We start from the raw sequence: 19642 nt of genomic DNA on the forward strand, positions 1-19642 counted from the left end.
ATCACTTTTCTATCTGTTAAGAAGGACGTAGCTGCTAATCTAAGCACCAGATCTGAGACACCCTGTCGGGCCAGACGATAAACGCACACACAAGCCAATGGGTTAAAAACAGTTCGCTTGCACATCATAAAAAAAGATCATAAATGGGACACAGTTCTCCTTTCTTTCTTCAAACACTGAACAACAACAAAAAATAGCGCAGCATTACCTCCTGGACAAACCGTATTGCGTTTGACACGAGTGCTCCCTCCAGTATTTGTTCAAGCAGATTAGGAAGAAAATCGTTGTCGAGTCGCAGATGGCAGCCAAGGGAATGACTTTTGATGGTTGGGCTGCTAAAGAAGAAGTTGCAAGTCTTCAGAAATGAACGGATGCCACCAATCGCGGAGGCCGAAAGAAACGATAAAATTAAAAAAAAAAAGAAAAGAGCTCGCGTCCGTGACCCTCACTCTTGCACCCCACCGCCCTTCGCAAGAAATTTGAATATAGACTTATCAGTGGCTCCAGCAGCAGCGGCTCAATCGGCTCTGTCGAACTGTTGCTGGACTGTGCAGCAGAAAAAGAGGAGAGGCAGGGTTAAAGGGTCCACCAAGGTCGCAGCGATAGCCCGAGTCGGATTTATCGGTAGAAACATCCAGCTTCAGATTACTGAGTGCAACGTCGACACTATTCATTAAAGCTTACATGATCGAAATTCAAATCTTTTCCCTCCCCTCTCTTATTTTTTTAAATTTTTCTTACCATCCATGTTCTGTTTTTTTTCTTGGAGATGTTTTTAAAGCTTTAGGGAGAGAGCGACGTCGCTTGCAAAAGTCATAACCCATAGTGTAGGGGGAAGCGTGTGATTTTAACATGTTAAACGTGTTGTACTTCTTTGGTACCGCTGTCAGCCATCACGATGCCTGCATAGAAGAAGGGTTTTAAAATCAAAGATAATTTCATTCTTATTTAGCTACTATATTGCTACATAACAATTACCGTTTTACAAAAACTCGAGAGCTGCGGTCATACATTGAATAGCAAATAGTATTTTCTAAGTCTTCAATGAAGAGTCACGTGGAGCATAGAAATAACCGCAAAATGTATGCATGCTCTATTTATAGAACGATGTGCCCTTTTTTCCATATAAAAACAACTATTCGAAACCTTATATTCATCGTGAATGTATGAATAATGCAAAAAAAAAATTAAAACATTAAGCTGAAACCTTAAGATGATAAAGCTACGCTCTGATTTTATTTTCACAAATTTTAGTGAGGAAATATCAATACCTGTGATGCCATGTCATAGATACGCAAATAGTTGCCGATGTTCGTTTGGAGTCGATGTTCCAGAACCTGATCAAATGCCGACATCCAAATATGCAATTTTGAAACAGGACCTGTTAAAAAGATACAACGTTGCGTTATTAATGCAATACTATAAATGTGAAGAGGTTAGGAACACCAGACATTTTAATAAATATTTAATATTTACAAGAGCGAGATGTTGGTTCATCTACACTGTCCTGGAACACAGAAATGGTTGCACCGAAAACTCTCGAGATAAAAAGCCTCCGTTCTAATGACCACAGACGAACTCATACGAAAACGAAATGCCTTGCGTAGTGGCCATGTCTGGCATAATCGTTCCATGGAAATCTACTTCACTCACTTATTTTTTTTATTTTTTCTTTCTTCTTTCGCCCTTTTTCATCAATCCCTGTCTAAACATAAACAGACAATCAGCTCCCACTTGACGAGCCTAAAACCTTACGAACCATGATTTCATTTCCAGCTCAAGTTGAACAAGAGAGAGAACGACTTATCCGGTTGCCTTCGTTTCTCTCGTGAAACTTATCTAAGGAAAAATCTTCGTCAAAAATAAAAGATGAGCAAAGGCGAGGTCCACGCAACTGACGATGTGAACAAGGAAAAAAAAAATGGCAGTTGAAAATTTTGACAGCGAGATGGTTCGATTTGCACAAAGTGCACACGGCTAACGCTAAATATATCTACCAAATCTACATAGCAACAGCAGGAATTTCGATTCGTTTGAAGCTTGGTCTCTCTCTTACCAATGGTAATTTCCTTTGGGTTCTAGTTTTTGAAAAAGCCGAATCAGACCCTAGTAGGGATAACTATATTCTCACTCTCGTTGTGGCGTGATGAAGCATGAATCGACCTAATGCATTCCATACCAGACAAGTTCAAGCCTCTCCCTCCCTTTTTTTTTCCCTTTTTTTTAAAAGAAAAGTCTTTCCATTATCAGACCGCCAGAGTCAACCATCGGGCGAATCAGGAAATACCGGTTCTCCGCTAGCCTGTGTATCTAAACGCAAAGAAGTGTCGCGCCACGAAAAGCAGCGCAGCGACAAACTTCGTCCTCCGTATCACTTCAGGTCATCGCCGCACTGTCCACCCCAAAATTTTAGCCTTAATTCAAATCAAAAAATAAAATTGGCGTACCGGTGGCTTGAATTTCAATCACGACCACTTCGGACGTGAATTAATGAAAGTCAAACAAACACGGGAAAGGAGGGGAGGGAATAGAAAAGAATGAAAAAACGAGTGGAAAATGTCTATGGTGACCTGATGAACCCTCGCGCACAAGAGATGTCGGTTGCAGGGGAAGTAGTTTTAATCCTCCTCTCGCTTCTCAACGTCTTTCGAAATAAATATTCAAATCACGTGACAAGGTCAGATGGCCATGTTTAGGCATCGGCGCGCTATCGCTTCTTTACATCCCCCTCGTCTTCTGACACTCGAAAACAGGAAGGAGAAAAAATAAAACGGAGAATAGAATTAAAACAAAAAAACGCGCGATGAACGGCGTTGATGAATCTAAAGGAAAAACCCAACGTGTTGCTTTACATGCAACAATCTTTACCATCCATTAGCTATATCAAAACCTCCAGTTTTTAAACTCGAAAGCTTTAAGGAGCACCAAATTGAAATTTAAAAATAAATCTTACCCATTTGATACCAGCATCTTCTTTTCTGCTACCGTAGAAAATGGCCTCAAGAATCGAAATCAAGTCGCTCAAAAAAAAAAAAATTGACGAGCAGCTTCTCCGGAGGGTGTTTACCGATTGAAAGTTCGAATCCAACTAACCGGTCTCCGCAGCCTGGTATATTGTGAAGCGGGCCAAGTCCAGTGCGGGTGTCATGGCTGTTCGCCTCTGACGTTTCTCGGACTATCTCCCTCCCCAATTTCTAATGGGTGGACCGAGAAGGTTTTGGGGCCCCGCTAGTTAGTGATACTAGATTCTCTTTCTTTTCGTTCTCGCAAGGGTAACAAAATTCTAGTGTTATAATTACACCACACACACACACACAAATTATCAAAGCTGTACATTTATATGCACATCTATCGTGTCATGATGCTATCCCCGGATGAAGTCAAATACAAGCTAACATGTTGGTTTCGTTAGTTCTTTCTTTGATGATTGCATGATTTTTGAAGAAAATGAAATGTAACAAAACCCGAATGTCTGCGCTATAGTCAACGACTGGCTTGAACATTCTGGTTGACTGATAGCAACGACTTGTTCCCAAGACTGACCTTCGTTGCACAGGGGAAACTTCAAAACTTATGCCCGTATTGGTATGACCTTAAACGGGCGACATCTTTTCGTTAACCCTACTTGCTTTAAATTTAAATGAAAATCGTTTGAATATTGCAAGTCAATCAGCTGGCCTTAATCAATTGTATTTTTAAACATTACCATTAATGCAGATGGGTACCAGCAAGTTTAGCTACAATGAAGAGGAGAATGACCGCGGGATCAAGTAAGAAAAGCCGGTTTTTTGGGAGTGGTTTTATTAACCAGAATAGCAAAGGGCAAACACACTCTTTCCGTCTCAGTCGGTCCGCAAGTCATGTTTCCAGCAGAGGCAGCACTCTTGAGAAAAGAAATAAAAAAAAAAAAAGAGCATTCCATCTAATACTGAGCTTTCCGGCGACTTACAATAATTAATTAGTAGTCACTAGAAATCGCCCATAGTTGCATATTCTTGCACAGTGTAGTTTGCATCGTACAGTGAACATTTTCATGTAGATTCCCGAATAGGGGATACGTTGAAAGAGAATGTAACAAACAACAGAAATGCAAACTGAACTTTTATAAGCTAACCAAACAGGTTTTGAAATCCTTTTACCCTCTATGTAATTCTTTTTTTTTTTTTTTTTTTTTTTTTTCTAGAATTCCAGAATATCTACATCAGAGCGTATTCCATAAAAGAAATCAAACTCATACAACGAAACCTGCGTTGGGCGTTTGCGGACAAGCGGTTGCCATTCGCGCTAAAAGAACATTTGGCAGCTTTTGGCGTACGAATGAAATTTCGAAACGAAACTGAAAACTGACTCACGGACATCTGACACGAGGTTTTTCAGTTAAGAAATTCTCTTACTTGCTTGCAGGTTGAATTGGGTAGATGGCCTGGATGGGTCAAAATCTTCCATTCCCTTAGGCCGTAGAGGGGGGACGATACGAAACAAGTTTCTAACCTCTTAAGTTTATAGAGAACACCTATAACACGGGGCGACATTAAAGGGAATAAAAGTAAAAACAGAACAAAACAAGAAACTCTGTTTAAAATTCGATAGCCAAAAGAAATATAGAGGAAAAAAAAATCCGATGCATATCGTTTTTGATCGTCAAAGTAACGTCGTTTGTATCTGTCAGAATACTTTCTCTATTTAGATCTATCGAGATAAAGAAGCCATGTCGGTAGATTCTTTCTTCCTCTTGGAGTTGTGTACAGCATTTATAAAAATCTCGTCCGCGCCCAAAGAAATCCAGCTGCAACGGCGAGGGATGTTGTAAAAAAAAAATGATGTCTTGTTTCTTTTACGATTTGCAATTGACGGAACGTTTTTCTTTTGCGCTTTCAACTCATAATGCTAATTCAGTTGTTTTTGATTTAATCATTTTTGAGTTTTCAATAGAGCAGATATGTTGTATGATGCACGTAGATTTAGCTATGTTTACATGTAGGAACGATAAAATGTAACAATTATTCTATGTGGCAGCAAGCTCCATACTAGTAGCTTGAAATCTAGATGTGTGACCTTCGCAGCACTTGTATAATTTACTGGGGAAAAAAAAATGGGAATCAAGCAATGAATCGACATGGGACAGACACGTTCAAGTCCTGTCATTTATAAAACGTGTATGTCTTAGAAATTGCTGTAAAAAGCGAGTTGCTTATCATCCATTTCAGGTGACACGCTCAACGGTTGCAAAACTGTAAATGCCAAATTTTCTGTCAACATTCAATTTGCCTTGGGCTCTAGGAGCATAATATTTTTGCTTGAACGACAAAGAATGTCTCACGGATTAACCTGATGCCAATTAAGCAAACATAAACACGCACAAAACTATACATTTCTCCCCCATGGCACACAGTTGGTATTGAGTAACTATAGGAACCATTTTAAATTTTGTATATTTCGGGGTAGTCAACTCTTCTGAAGAAAGCAACGGACATTATGCAAAATAAAGGGAAATGAGACGGCAAATAGATAAAACTGGTAATGTGATGCCGCAACGAATGCGATACCGATTTGCCGATGCGCCGCTATGTTACATATCACTAAGGTCGATTTTTACGGTTGCAAGATGACCACTTGACCATAGTCTCCGAAGCACTGGAGATTTTGAATTTATTCTTGTTTCGTCTACGCTTCCCCATATTCCTTCTGCAGTAGGAAGCCAATGCGTTACACAAAAAAAACAACAACGGGTACGAAATACGTGGATCGTGAAAAAGAAATACCTTGATTGGCCATCCTTTCGCGAAACAATGTTTTCGTTTAGTTCCCGTTAGTTCGCTTATGCCTTTTCGTTTACCGGTTTTTATTCAGATATAATTTTTTTGATTTTCTGGTGCCACATCGTAGTAATGCGATAAAATTATATATAATGCGGAAGGTGCTATTCGTGAGATAACACATGAGAAAATATAGTTTCCGTGCGTTAAGTGCGCATAAGATTGCATATAGGAACTTATTTTGTCATCCAGACACTCGTCTGAAAAAAAGTTAACGAATGACATTTTTCATTCAAGCCAATAGCATCTATAAGACATTGAGAAAATGTTACCATTCTTCCAAATTTGTCGCAACAAAATTCATGAACTACAAACTATTTGTGAAGACGCCCCACACCATCTAGTGGTGATGTAAAGAATCACAAATAGTTAACACCAGATGGCCCATAAACGTAACGAAACGTTGTATACGTATATTTTTTTCTTACCTGAAAATTAAAAATAAATAAATATAAAAATTTTACATCTTCAAAAACTGGACCGTGGTCCAGAAGCACACCATTCCACACATTGATTAGCCTATTTGCTTTCCTTTTTTCATACATTTATTTCTTTTATATTACATGTGGGACAATATTTGATGACCCAGTTTCTAAAATGATTTAATACACACACATGCTTTAACTTAATAGACTCCTAATGCTCTAAAAAGGGAAGCAGAACCAATACATTACTAGTTAACTTAACACCGACATTTTTTTCAAGAATTCAGACTCTTAATTATTTACGTTTTCACGTATCTTCAAAGTTTGAACTATAAATTCTTTCTACCATTTTACCAGAACATCCCACATTTCTATCCCATTTCCCCTCTTGTGAAATCAATCTACATGTGAAAAGTTTTCATGACTTTTAAGTGTTAAATTTCTGAGCACAACACGTTTGAAATGAACGCTAGTCTCCTAATCCATAGTTCCATACCTAAGAACGAATCTTTTCGCAAGTTGTGCAACGTTGCGTGGGGGAGGGTAGTATTTATTACCCTTCCCCCATCCTTGCCCCAACGCGAAGAAAGGGACATCACAACGCATTGTGGTCGGACGTCGACAAGGTCGGTCTTAGCACACCTTGTCTAATATTTAAAGCCCATATTATCACATTTGTAAGACAAAATTCATTCGAGGTAACATTTTACCACCTTCTGTACAATTTTAGCTTTTATGGCTAGTTTTAGTTAATTTTCTTTGTGTATACAAATGATTTTCAGTGTCAGCTTTCCGATTTGTCCGCTAGATGTCGCATATTTTGATTTATGGAAGTTATTTAAATTTGAATGGTTTTCACTATCCAGAAATTTCAACCTACCCAGTAATGCTCTAGTTTCAAACCAAGATTATTTCAGTGTGACAAACTTTACTTTTTATTACAGGATTATATTACGTGAAAAACAATGGCGTCAACGCAAGTAGTTTCCCTTAATATTGGACAAATGAAGCGAGTGCACTTCCCAACTGAAGGTGATGACAGGCCTGTGGAGAATATACCCCACTTTGTGAGTCCAAAAAAAATGGTAAAGCCTACAAACAGTCAACGTAAGAGAAGTCTGAGTCTTACATTTGAAAGCAAGCAGCATCATTTCAAGAGGAGACGCAAAGATGAGTTTGTGAGACCAACAAAGTTTCTGCTTGGAGGCAACAGCAGAGATCCATTAAACTTGGGAAGTCTAGCAGATGAAAGAATTAACCGAGCTTTGAATGAACATACTCCAGAATCCTCACCTCTACCTACCCCTAAGCACCGAAAGGAAGAAATTGAAGTATTAATTCCATCTAATATAAGGGATCCATTAAATTTGAATATGCCAGATGATGATTTAGCGGAAAGAGCATTGATTTCTCCGAATGCAGTGATGAGGAAAAAGCGAGGGCGAAACCGCAAACGAAGGAGAACGAACAGTGCTAGTGAAGTGCTAGATGCTCGAAGAAATTCACCTGAGTTAAGAACGCTCACATTGGATCTTCCTGTGGTTAAGCCAGTTGCCGTACAGGCAGCAGAAAACCATGTTGCAGCCGAAACAAAACCAGAAAACTCTATTAGTACGCGAGAATTCAAAGATTTAAAGCTGAAAACAGAAGCGATCAGGCATTGCAGGCGGCCGGATGACAAAATAGTTAGCCCTGTAGTTCCACAACCTGGAGCTAGAAAGCGATGTGGATTTTTTCCAAGATCTCTTTCAAAAGAGTCTACTGCCAAAACTCAAAGTCAGCGCCCGTTTTCTCGATGCCCTTCAAGAGAAAGTCAAATGGCCGGAAGCAGCCAATTAAATAATAATTCTGAACAGTCTTGTTCAAGTCAGAACGTAAAAGAGGTTAAACGGTTTCAGTATGGAAATTACGATAGGTAAGCTAATGAATTACATGAAACTTTTACGTTTACGCTAAATGAGTTGATAATTATTAGGTATTATGGTTATCGCAACCCCAACTGCGAAGACCTGCGACTCCGTTCGTTCTGGCGTGAGTGGTTCGAAGACAAAGACGTCTTGGATATTGGATGCAATGCAGGACACGTGACACTTTGCGTGGCTCGTGATTTCAATCCAAAACAAATCGTTGGAATTGACATTGACCCCAAATTGATAGCAATTGCTCGCAAGAATATAAAAACTTACTCTGGCTCCCATCCGAATGAACGTCAATTCCCAGTTTCCATGCCACTCATGTACGGATCCATACCAAGCACCAGTTCATCTGCCGCATCATCCCGCTTTCCCGACAACGTTTCTTTCGTCCAGGGGAATTACGTACCCGAAAGCGACGAATTTCTTCAAATGGTTCAACCAGAATATGATGCTATTCTTTGTCTTTCCGTCACGAAATGGGTACATCTCAATTGGAAAGATGCTGGACTGAAACGTTTTTTCCACAGAATTTTCGCCCATTTACGACCAGGAGGAAAATTGGTACTTGAGGCGCAAGGTTGGGCATCTTACAACAAGAGAAAAAAATTAACGGTGAGTTGCAATACAAATTTCCTAGGGAAATTAAAAACTGAAGTATCTGCTTACATTCCACAGGAAACTATTGCTGCAAACTATGCGGCTATTCAACTATATCCTGAGCGGTTTCCTGATTATCTACTTTCGCAAGTAGGGTTCTCTACTTGCGAAGAAATAGCAACCCCACATCATGCTGCTAAAGGCTTTCGGCGACCCATTCACGTTTTCACAAAACCTATAAGTAGTTGTCCTACAACGCCAAAAGACAATGTTGGGTGAGTAGTAACTGAAATATCTCCCATTTTCTATTGTTAGCCAGGATCTTCAACGATTGTACAGTTTTTTTTCTTCGTTCTTGAATCGCTTTTGCTTATCCATTACACTCTTTGGCAAGTATTCAGTATATTCCTTTCGAATTTTCGAGATCTCTGGTGTGTCCTATTCCTGTTCCAATTTCTTTTCACCTTTCATTTTTTTGCAGCACCTTGATCACGCCACTTCCTAGTTTCATTTCCTCAGTAAGATTTTCATTATTGGATGAATTCAGTTGGATTGGTGTGATACGTTAGCACAAGAATGTACAGTCAATTATATTTTATAATAAAAGACTGTTAAATCAGACTAAAATAATAGGAACTGTGTGTTATGTGTTATACTAGAGGAATCTACGCAACTGCGAGCGTTGAAGGACGGATTTTATTATTATTACTATTAATTTCTAGTTCACAAGACAAGTTAAAAGCGAGAAGCAGACCAACGGTAATACCTCTAAGTTGTTAAACTGAAAAACTAATTTTTTATCTAATCAGAAGCCATATTTGACATTCTTTTATATCAAACACCAAGAAGGACTTAAGTTATTGCGAGAGTACCCCAACTCTCAATAACTTCCAGCTTCCACAATGATCATCTAATGTCACAAAATCTAAAGTTGGTTTTCCAATGTTTGAATAGTAATTTTACATTACTTCACTAAACTGTACGTTCGTATCCTACAACATATGAATTGACAGTGATTATTCAGTTTAGGATTAAGAATTAGGAAAAACACCAGTATCACATAAATATAACGATAACGAAAAACAGGATTTCCGCTTGTGATGAACGAAAAATAAGGAATGGAAACGGAAACGTTGCTGATAAACAATCTCATTAATCGAAAAGGTATTGGATTATACGTGTCTATGCAATATGGTGCTGAAAAAGTATGTCAGTTTTGTCTCCCTGACACTTTATGTGCAATGGTGTTACAATTATCTGAAGAAATTAAATTATTAATGGTACGACAGAAGCGATTTTTAATTATCCATAACCATTACGATTGATTTTGAATTGGCAAAAATGGCGATTGATTAACTTAATTATGGAAAAGTATATATAAATTAGATTGCAAATCCCACGAAGACAAAGAAAATAGCCTTAATTTTAATCTAGGTTACATAGTTTTTGAATTGTTCATATTAAAGTAGATTGGTTTTAAAGAAAAGCGCGTTTGATTTCAATTATCTTCGTTAAATTAACTAAACTATAGCAAACTATGCTTGAATTAGGTTCGAAATTAAACGAAGATGAAGACAACAACCTTAATTTTAATCTAGGTTACACAGCTTTTGAGTTATTCAAATTAACATACCATTAAAATGTTTTGGAGCGCTAGCGCGATTCATCACATATATTCGGTGTATTTTTTAAACGATTCGTTTTAAGAGAAAATCAATAGCTGAATCGAAATCAGCGTTCAATTTTCAGTATACTGTGTAAGTTTCATTGAATTCAAAGAAATGTCGTTTTTGGCCGATTTTGGCAAAAGTGGGAAGGCTATAGCCTTCTCACTTTCTCAGTTTTGGTCAAATTTCAAATTTAGCTTAAAATACATGATTTCCATTCAGAATTGAATGCTTATCACGGAAATCAAATTTATTTTGCAATTGACCTTATAGTTTTTTTATTAAACGTCAACAACGAAAAGAAAAAAAAATCGGGCTTATTTAGTTGGGCTTGTTTAGTCGGGCTTAAAAAATTTTTGTGCAATAACTGTCACTCATCGGAATTGGTGGAGTATCATAGGATATACTAAAAATTGAATGCTGATTTCGGGTAAATTGTTCTTTCTTTCATTGAGTGAGCGATTTTTTAGATACACCCAATATTTAAGAAGCGCTGGTTCGCTCTAGCGTGCCAGTACGCGCCTGCGCGATGCAACACAAATTCCCGATTGCCAGCGCGCTGATTGCAATTATCTTGTTTATATTAACATAATTATTGCAAAATAGGTACGAAGCAGATTGGAAATCCAACGAGGATAAAGAAAATAACCTTAATTTTAATCTAGGTTACATAGTTTTTGAGTTATTCACATTAAAGTAGATTGGCTTTAAAGAAAAGCTTGTTTAATTTTAATTATCTTCTTTAAATTAACTTAACTATGAAAAATTATGCATGAGTTAGCTTCTAAACTAAAGGAGGATTAAGATAATAACCTAAATTTTAATACAAAATGCATAGTTTTTGAGTTATTCAACCTTAAATCAATTAGCTTTAAAAAAAAGCATATGTTTAATTTCAATTATCTCCCTTAAATTAACTTAACTATGGCAAATTATGCATGAATTAGGTTCGAAATTAAACGAGGATAGAGATAATACCCTTAATTTTAATCTAGGTCACATGGATTTTGAGTTATTTAACTTAAAATAGATTGGCTTTAAAGAAAAGCTCGTTTGATTTCAATTATCTTCTTTAAATTAACTTAACTATGGTAAATTATGCATGAGTTAGGTTTGAAATTAAACGAGGATCAAGCAAGTACCCTTAATTTTAATTTAGGTTACATAGTTTTTAAGTTATTCAACTTAAAATAGATTGTGTTTAAAGAAAACCTCGTTTGATTTAAATTATCTTCTTTAAATTAACTTAACTATGGCAAATTATCCATGAACTACGTTCGAAATTAAACGAGGATCAAGGTAATACCCTTAATTTTAATCTAGGTTACATGGATTTTGAGTTATTTAACTTAAAATAGATTGGCTTTAAAGAAAAGCTCGTTTGATTTCAATTATCTTCTTTAAATTAACTTAACTATGGTAAATTATGCATGTGTTGGGTTCGAAATTAAACGAGGATCAAGATAGTAACCTTAATTTTAATCTAGGTCACATAGTTTTTGCTTTATTTAACTTAAAATAGATTGTCTTTAAAGAAAAGCTCGTTTGATTTCAATTATCTTCTTTGAATTACCTTAACTATGGTAAATTATGCATGAGTTAGGTTCGAAATTAAACGAGGATCAAGCAAGTACCCTTAATTTTAATTTAGGATACATATTTTTTTAGTTATTCAACTTAAAATAGATTGGGTTTAAAGAAAACCTCGTTTGATTTCAGTTATCTTCATTAAATTAACTTAACTACGACAAATTATGGATGAATTAGATTCAAACTTAAACGAGGATCAAGAAAATACGCTTAATTTTAATCTAAGATACATAGTTTTTGAGTTATTCAACTTAAAATCAATTAGGTTTAAAAAAAAGCATGTTTCATTTCAATTATCTCCCTTAATTTAACATAACTATGGCAAATTATGCATGATTTAGGTTCGAAATTAAACGAGGATCAAGACAGTAACCTTAACTTTAATCTAGGTCACATAGTATTTGAGTCATTCAACTTAAAATATATTAGCTTTAAAGAAAAGCTCGTTTGATTTCAATTATCTTCTTTAAATTAATGTTACTATGGCAAATTATGGATGAGTTAGGTTCTAAATTAATTAAGGATGAAGAAAATAAACTGTATTTTAATCTAGGTTACATAGTTTTTGATTTATTCAAATTAACACACCATTAAACTGTTTTGGAGCGCTTAGCGCAATGCAGCCCAACTAATCGGTGTATTTTTCAAACGATTCATTTAAAGGGAAAACCAATAGCTGAATCGAAATCAGCGTTCAATTTTCAGTATAGTGTGTAAGTTTCATTGAATTCCAAGAAATGTCGTTTTTGGCCGATTTTGGCAAAAGTGGGAAGGCTATAGCCTTCTCACTTTCTCAGTTTTGGTCAAATTTCAAATTTAGCTTAAAATACATGATTTCCATTCAGAATTGAATGCTTATCACGGAAATCAAATTTATTTTGCAATTGACCTTACAGTTTTTTTATTAAACGTCAACAACGAAAAGAAAAAAAAATCGGGCTTATTTAGTTGGGCTTATTTAGTCGGGCTTAAAAAATTTTTGTGCAATAACTGTCACTCATCGGAATTGGTTGAGTATCATAGGATATACTAAAAATTGAATGCTGATTTCGGGTAAATTATTCTTTCTTTCATTGAGTGAGCGATTTTTTAGATACACCCAATATTCAAGAAGCGCTGGGTCGCTCTAGCGTGCCAGTACGCTCCAGCGCCTGCGCGATGCAGCACAAATTTCCGATTGCCAGCGCGCTGATTGCAATTATCTTGTTTATATTAACATAATTATTGCAAAATAGGTACGAAGTAGATTGGAAATCCAACGAGGATAAAGAAAATAACCTTAATTTCAATCTAGGTTACATAGTTTTTGAGTTATTCACATTAAAGTAGATTGGCTTTAAAGAAAAGCTTGTTTGATTTTAATTATCTTCTTTAACTTAACTTAACTATGGAAAATTATGCATGAGTTAGCTTCTAAACTAAAGAAGGATTAAGATAATAACCTAAATTTTAACATAAAATACATAGTTTTTGAGTTATTCAACCTTAAATCAATTAGCTTTAAAAAAAGCATGTTTCATTTCAATTATCTCCCTTAAATTAACTTAACTATGGCAAGTTATGCATGAATTAAGTTCGAAATTAAACGAGGATCAAGATAATACCCTTAATTTTAATCTAGGTCACATGGATTTTGAGTTATTTAACTTAAAATAGATTGGCTTTAAAGAAAAGCTCGTTTGCTTTCAATTATCTTCTTTGAATTAACTTAACTTTGGTAAATTATGCATCAGTTAGGTTCAAAATTAAGCGAAGATCAAGACAAAACTTTTAATTTTAATTTAGGTTACATAGTTTTTAAGTTATTCAACTTAAAATAGATTGTGTTTAAAGAAAACCTCGTTTGATTTCAATTATCTTCTTTAAATTAATTTAACTACGGCAAATTATGCATGAATTAGGTTCGAAATAAAACGAGGATCAAGGTGATACCCTTAATTTTAATCTAAGATACATAGTTTTTGAGTTATTCAACTTAAAATCAATTAGCTTTAAAAAAAGCAGGTTTCATTTCAATTATCTTCCTTAAATTAACTTAACTATGGCAAATTATGCATGAGTTAAGTTCGAAATTAAACGAGGATCAAGATAATACCCTTAATTTTAATCTAGGTCACATAGTTTTTAAGTTATTCAACTTAAAATAGATTGTGTTTAAAGAAAACCTCGTTTGATTTCAATTATCTTCTTTAAATTAAATTAACTACGGCAAATTATGCATGATTTAGGTTCGAAATTAAACGAGGATCAAGGTAATACCCTTAATTTTAATCTAAGATACATAGTTTTTGAGTTATTCAACTTAAAATCAATTAGCTTTAAAAAAAAGCAGGTTTCATTTCAATTATCTTCCTTAAATTAACTGAACTATGGCAAATTATGCATGAATTAGGTTCAAAATTAAACGAGGATCAAGATAATACCCTTAATTTTAAACTAGGTCACATAGTTTTTGAGTTATTTAACTTAAAATAGATTGGCTTTAAAGAAAAACTCGTTTGATTTCAATTATCTTCCTTATATTAACTTAACTATGGTAAATTATGCATTAGTTAGGTTCTAAATTAAACGAGGATCAAGGTAATACCCTTAAATTAATTTAGGTTACATAGTTTTTAAGTTATTCAACTTAAAATAGATTGGGTTTAAAGAAAACCTCGTTTGTTTTCAATTATTTTCTTTAAATTAACTTAACTACGGCAAATTATGCATGAATTAGGTTCGAAATTAAACGAGGATCAAGGTAATACCCTTAATTTTAATCTAAGATACATAGTTTTTGAGTTATCCAACTTAAAATCAATTAGCTTTAAAAAAAGCAGGTTTCATTTCAATTATCTTCCTTAAATTAACTTAACTATGGCAAATTATGCATGAGTTAAGTTCGAAATTAAACGAGGATCAAGATAATACCCTTAATTTTAATCTAGGTCACATAGTTTTTGAGTTATTTAACTTAAAATAGATTGGCTTTAAAGAAAAGCTCGTTTGATTTCAATTATCTTCTTTGAATTACCTTAACTACGGCAAATTATGCATGAATTAGGTTCGAAATTAAAGGAGGATCAAGACAATACCCTTAATTTTAATCTAAGTTACATAGTTTTAGAGTTATTTGACTTAAAATCAATTAGCTTTAAAAAAAGCCGGTTTAATTTCAATTATCTTCCTTAAATTAACTGAATTATGGCAAATTATGCATGAATTAGGTTCAAAATTAAACGAGGATCAAGATAATACCCTTAATTTTAAACTAGGTCACATAGTTTTTGAGTTATTTAACTTAAAATAGATTGGCTTTAAAGAAAAACTCGTTTGATTTCAATTATCTTCCTTATATTAACTTAACTATGGTAAATTATGCATTAGTTAGGTTCTAAATTAAACGAGGATCAAGATAATACCCTTAATATTAATTTAGGTTACATAGTTTTTAAGTTATTCAACTTAAAATAGATTTGGTTTAAAGAAATCCTCGTTTGATTTCAATTATTTTCTTTAAATTAACTTAACTACGGCAAATTATGCATGAATTAGGTTCGAAATTAAACGAGGAACAAGGTAATACCCTTAATTTTAATCTAAGATACATAGTTTTTGAGTTATCCAACTTAAAATCAATTAGCTTTAAAAAAAGCAGGTTTCGTTTCAATTATCTTCCTTAAATTAACTTAACTATGGCAAATTATGCATGAATTAGGTTTGAAATTAAACGAGGACCAAGATAATACCCTTAATTTTAATCTAAGATACATAGTTTTTGAGTTATTCAACTTAATATCAATTAGCTTTAAAAAAAAGCAGGTTTCATTTCAATTATCTTCCTTAAATTAACTTAACTATGGCAAATTATGCATGAATTAGTTTCGAAATTAAACGAGGATCAAGATAATACCCTTAATTTTAATCTAGGTCACATGGATTTTGAGTTATTTAACTTAAAATAGATTGTGTTTAAAGAAAAGCTCGTTTGATTTCAATTATCTTCTTTAAATTAACTTAACTATGGTAAATTATGCATTAGTTTGGTTCTAAATTATACGAGGATCAAGATAATATCCTTGATTTTAATTTAGGTTACATAGTTTTTAAGTTATTCAACTTAAAATAGATTGGGTTTAAAGAAAACCTCGTTTGATTTCAATTATTTTCTTTAAATTAACTTAACTACGGCAAATTATGCATGAATTATGTTCGAAATTAAACGAGGATCAAGGTAATAACCTTAATTTTAATCTAAAATACATAGTTTTTGAGTTATTCAACTTAAAATCAATTAGCTTTAAAAAAAGCATGTTTCATTTCAATTATCTCTCTTAAATTAACTTAACTATGGCAAATTATGCATGAATTAGGTTTGAAATTAAACGAGGATCAAGATAATACCCTTAATTTTAATCTAAGTTACATAGTTTTAGAGTTATTCGACTTAAAATCAATTAGCTTTAAAGAAAAGCATGTTTCATTTCAATTATCTCCCTTAAATTAACTTAACTATGGCAAAATATGCTTGAATTAGGTTCAAAATTAAGCGAGGACCAAGGCAATAACCTTAATTTTAATCTAGATTACATAGTTTTTAAGTTATTCAACTTAAAATAGATTGGGTTTAATGAAAAGCTCGTTTGATTTCAATTATCTTCTTTAAATTAACTTAACTATGGTAAATTATGCATGAATTAAGTTCTAAATTAAACCAGGATCAAGGTAGTAACCTTAATTTTAATCTAGGTCACATGGATTTTGAGTTATTTAACTTAAAATAGATTGGCTTTAAAGAAAAGCTCGTTTGATTTCAATTATCGTCTTTAAATTAACTTAACTACGGCAAATTATGCATGAATTAGGTTCGAAATTAAAGGAGGATCAAGACTATACCCTTAATTTTAATCTAAGATACATAGTTTTTGAGTTATCCAACTTAAAATCAATTAGCTTTAAAAAAAAGCATGTTTCATTTCAATTATCTCCCTTTAATTAACTTAACTATGGCAAATTATGCATGACTTAGGTTCGAAATTAAACGAGGATCATGATAGTAACCTTAATTTTACTCTAGGTCACATAGTTTTTGAGTTATTTAACTTAAAATAGATTGGCTTTAAAGACAAGCTCGTTTAATTTCAATTATCTTCATTAAATTAACTTAACTATGGAAAATTATGGATGAAATAGGTTATACATTAAACAAGGATCAAGATAATAACCTTAATTTTAATATAGGTTACATAGTTTTTGAGTCATACAACTTAAAATAAATTGGCTTTAAAGAAAAGCTCGTTTGATTTCAATTAACTTCTTTAAATTAATGTAACTATGGCAAATTATGGATGAGTTAGGTTCTAAATTAATTAAGGATGAAGAAAATAAACTGTATTTTAATCTAGGTTACATAGTTTTTGATTTATTCAAATTAACACACCATTCAACTGTTTTGGAGCGCTTAGCGCGATGCAGCCCAACTAATCGGTGTATTTTTCAAACGATTCATTTAAAGAGAAAACCAATAGCTGAATCGAAATCAGCGTTCAATTTTCAATATACTGTGTAAGTTTCATTGAATTCCAAGAAATGTCGTTTTTGGCCGATTTTGGCAAAAGTGGGAAGGCTATAGCCTTCTCACTTTCTCAGTTTTGGTCAAATTTCAAATTTAGCTTAAAATACATGATTTCCATTCAGAATTGAATGCTTATCACGGAAATCAAGTTTATTTTGCAATTGACCCTATAGTTTTTTTATTAAACGTCAAAAATGAAAAAATAAGAAAAGTCGGGCTTATTTAGTCGGGCTTAAAAAATTTTCTGCAAAAACTGACAATTATGGAAATTGGTTGAATATCACAGGAAATACTCAAAACTGAATGTTGATTCCGGAAAATTGCAATTTTTTTTTATTTAGTGTATCCTTTTTTAAACATACCAAGTCTACAGCGCTAGCGCGATACAGCGAAAATGAACCAGAGCCTATCGCCATCTGTTGTCTGTTGGAACCACGATTTGAACAGAAGGTTTGGAGATACCAATCAACATCTGAACACAAATATTATACAGGAGATACGAACGTACGAATGCAATACAAGAGAACGAATAATTGAAAGTAAACAGAATAAAAGTGTGACGCTGGCGCGAAAGGTATATCGGAATATGTAACCGTCTGTCGGCATACCACTGGCGAGTTGGTGGCATACACGTAGCACACTAGCCCCGTCAGCAAAGAGGGATACCGAATGTCTTTCAGTTTCCATATCGGGAAAAATGTCTTCAGCCATAGTGTGTTGTCCTAATCTAGGAGTTCACCATTTCTTTTAGTATAACGTAATACCTTTCAACTCCTCGTAATTGTGCTTGACCCACTTGACCCGATTACGAAATTGTAAAGCGGGACAGAAAAAGTGACTTCTCCCTCTCTACGCCTAATCAACTTAGGCAAACAACGACTGTTTACGTAATTGTCGGCAAGTGAGCAGTAACATTTTGTACCATACAATTTAAAAAGCAGTTTAAAGATCCAAAAATTAACATCATCCACGGTAAGTGTAGTTCAATTAAATAAACCGAAATAGATAAAAAGAAAATAGCAAAACTTTGAAAACTGTTCTAGAGGTCCAAACAAGAGTATTTTGTTGCTAGCCCAAAAACAGAAAGCATGGTCAAAGTCAGTTACATTCAGATATTATGGCCAGAGGCTATCATCATTCTGTTTAAGGTCTGGTTTCTTTTAGCTGAAAAATTTACGAGCTCTCTACCTGCTTCAAGACATTGTCTTCTCGGTAGGCCTTAGTCGCAATATAAAGGGGAAAAAAGATCCTCATTTTACAATACCGTGGTATTTTTGGGTCGTCAAGTGTGGACTCTATGACACCAAAACTATCGAAAGGGCAATTACTTTAAAGACATATTTTAAAAACATTTAAATAGTCTGTTTCTCGTCTGTTGTCTATAGTTTAATTGTATTTTACGAAGTAGGCAAACTGTTTTCTTTTCCCGTTTTGGTTGTCAATCAACACAAAGTTCATTAATTTTTTTTTAGATAACCCTAGACAAATCTGACATCTGCTTTGGAAAAAGAAAAAAAAAAAAAAACTTTTTATCAAACATTAGCAAACGCCATTCTTCGGAATGGTGTCTGTGCGCAGACTTTATGTTCGCAATAACATGACCAAATAAGAATATGTTATAACGAAGAAGTCAAACGACTTGATTTTCACGTAAAAAGTATAGCGATTATAGCCAGGAGATTGTACTAACTACAAGGCAGTCACGAGTTACAGAGAGGGATAGATCCGAATATGCCATGACGCAATGGAGCTCACTATTCTTTGGTTGGAGCAGAACCAACCAGTGATGTAACGCTCACAACATAACGCTGCGGACCGTTGCTACCCTCAAGGCGGCTATGCACGCTCTCTCCTTCTCTCTATTTCTCTCTCTCTCTCTTTCATTTCCATTCTTTCTTCTCTCTCTCCCGTCCCTTCTTGTAGTTCAGAATTACACCATCGAGAATGTTATCTGTAATCCTTGTCTGGACGACTAACGCTGCAAGGGTCTAAACTTGTAACAAAAGGACGCGAAAACAAAATCACTACCCAATACCAAAAGTGTTCGCTCGGAGGCTTTTTTTCCCTTTTTTCT

At 34.4% G+C, this 19642-nt stretch overlaps 1 protein-coding gene across 2 annotated transcripts; it reads left to right on the plus strand.

The window, feature by feature from the left end:
- Positions 1-6827: 6827 nt before the first annotated feature.
- Positions 6828-9386, plus strand: LOC130694569 (probable RNA methyltransferase Y17G7B.18). 2 transcript variants are annotated; one of them, XM_057517643.2, is made up of 5 exons: positions 6842-6939; positions 7024-7124; positions 7186-8156; positions 8217-8769; positions 8833-9386. In XM_057517643.2, exons 3-5 carry the CDS (start codon positions 7207-7209, stop codon positions 9031-9033), a joined length of 1704 nt encoding a protein of 567 aa, XP_057373626.1. In that variant the 5' UTR covers positions 6842-6939; positions 7024-7124; positions 7186-7206; the 3' UTR covers positions 9034-9386. The 2 variants fall into 2 exon arrangements, with proteins under 2 accessions (XP_057373627.1, XP_057373626.1); XM_057517644.2 differs by lacking the exon at positions 7024-7124 and having other exon boundaries at positions 6828-6939.
- The last annotated feature ends 10256 nt before the right edge of the window (positions 9387-19642 follow it).

Source organism: Daphnia carinata, chromosome 3, assembly GCF_022539665.2.
Source record: "Daphnia carinata strain CSIRO-1 chromosome 3, CSIRO_AGI_Dcar_HiC_V3, whole genome shotgun sequence".
In the NCBI taxonomy this organism is placed as follows: Eukaryota; Metazoa; Arthropoda; class Branchiopoda; order Diplostraca; family Daphniidae; genus Daphnia; species Daphnia carinata.

Bases quoted from the DNA above. Each gene is read 5' to 3' on its own strand.
- LOC130694569 (XM_057517644.2), top strand. From the start codon at position 7,207: ATGGCGTCAACGCAAGTAGTTTCCCTTAATATTGGACAAATGAAGCGA. The intron at 8,157-8,216 runs GTAAGCTAATGA...GATAATTATTAG, and splicing joins CAGTATGGAAATTACGATAG to GTATTATGGTTATCGCAACC. The intron at 8,770-8,832 runs GTGAGTTGCAAT...TACATTCCACAG, and splicing joins ACAAGAGAAAAAAATTAACG to GAAACTATTGCTGCAAACTA.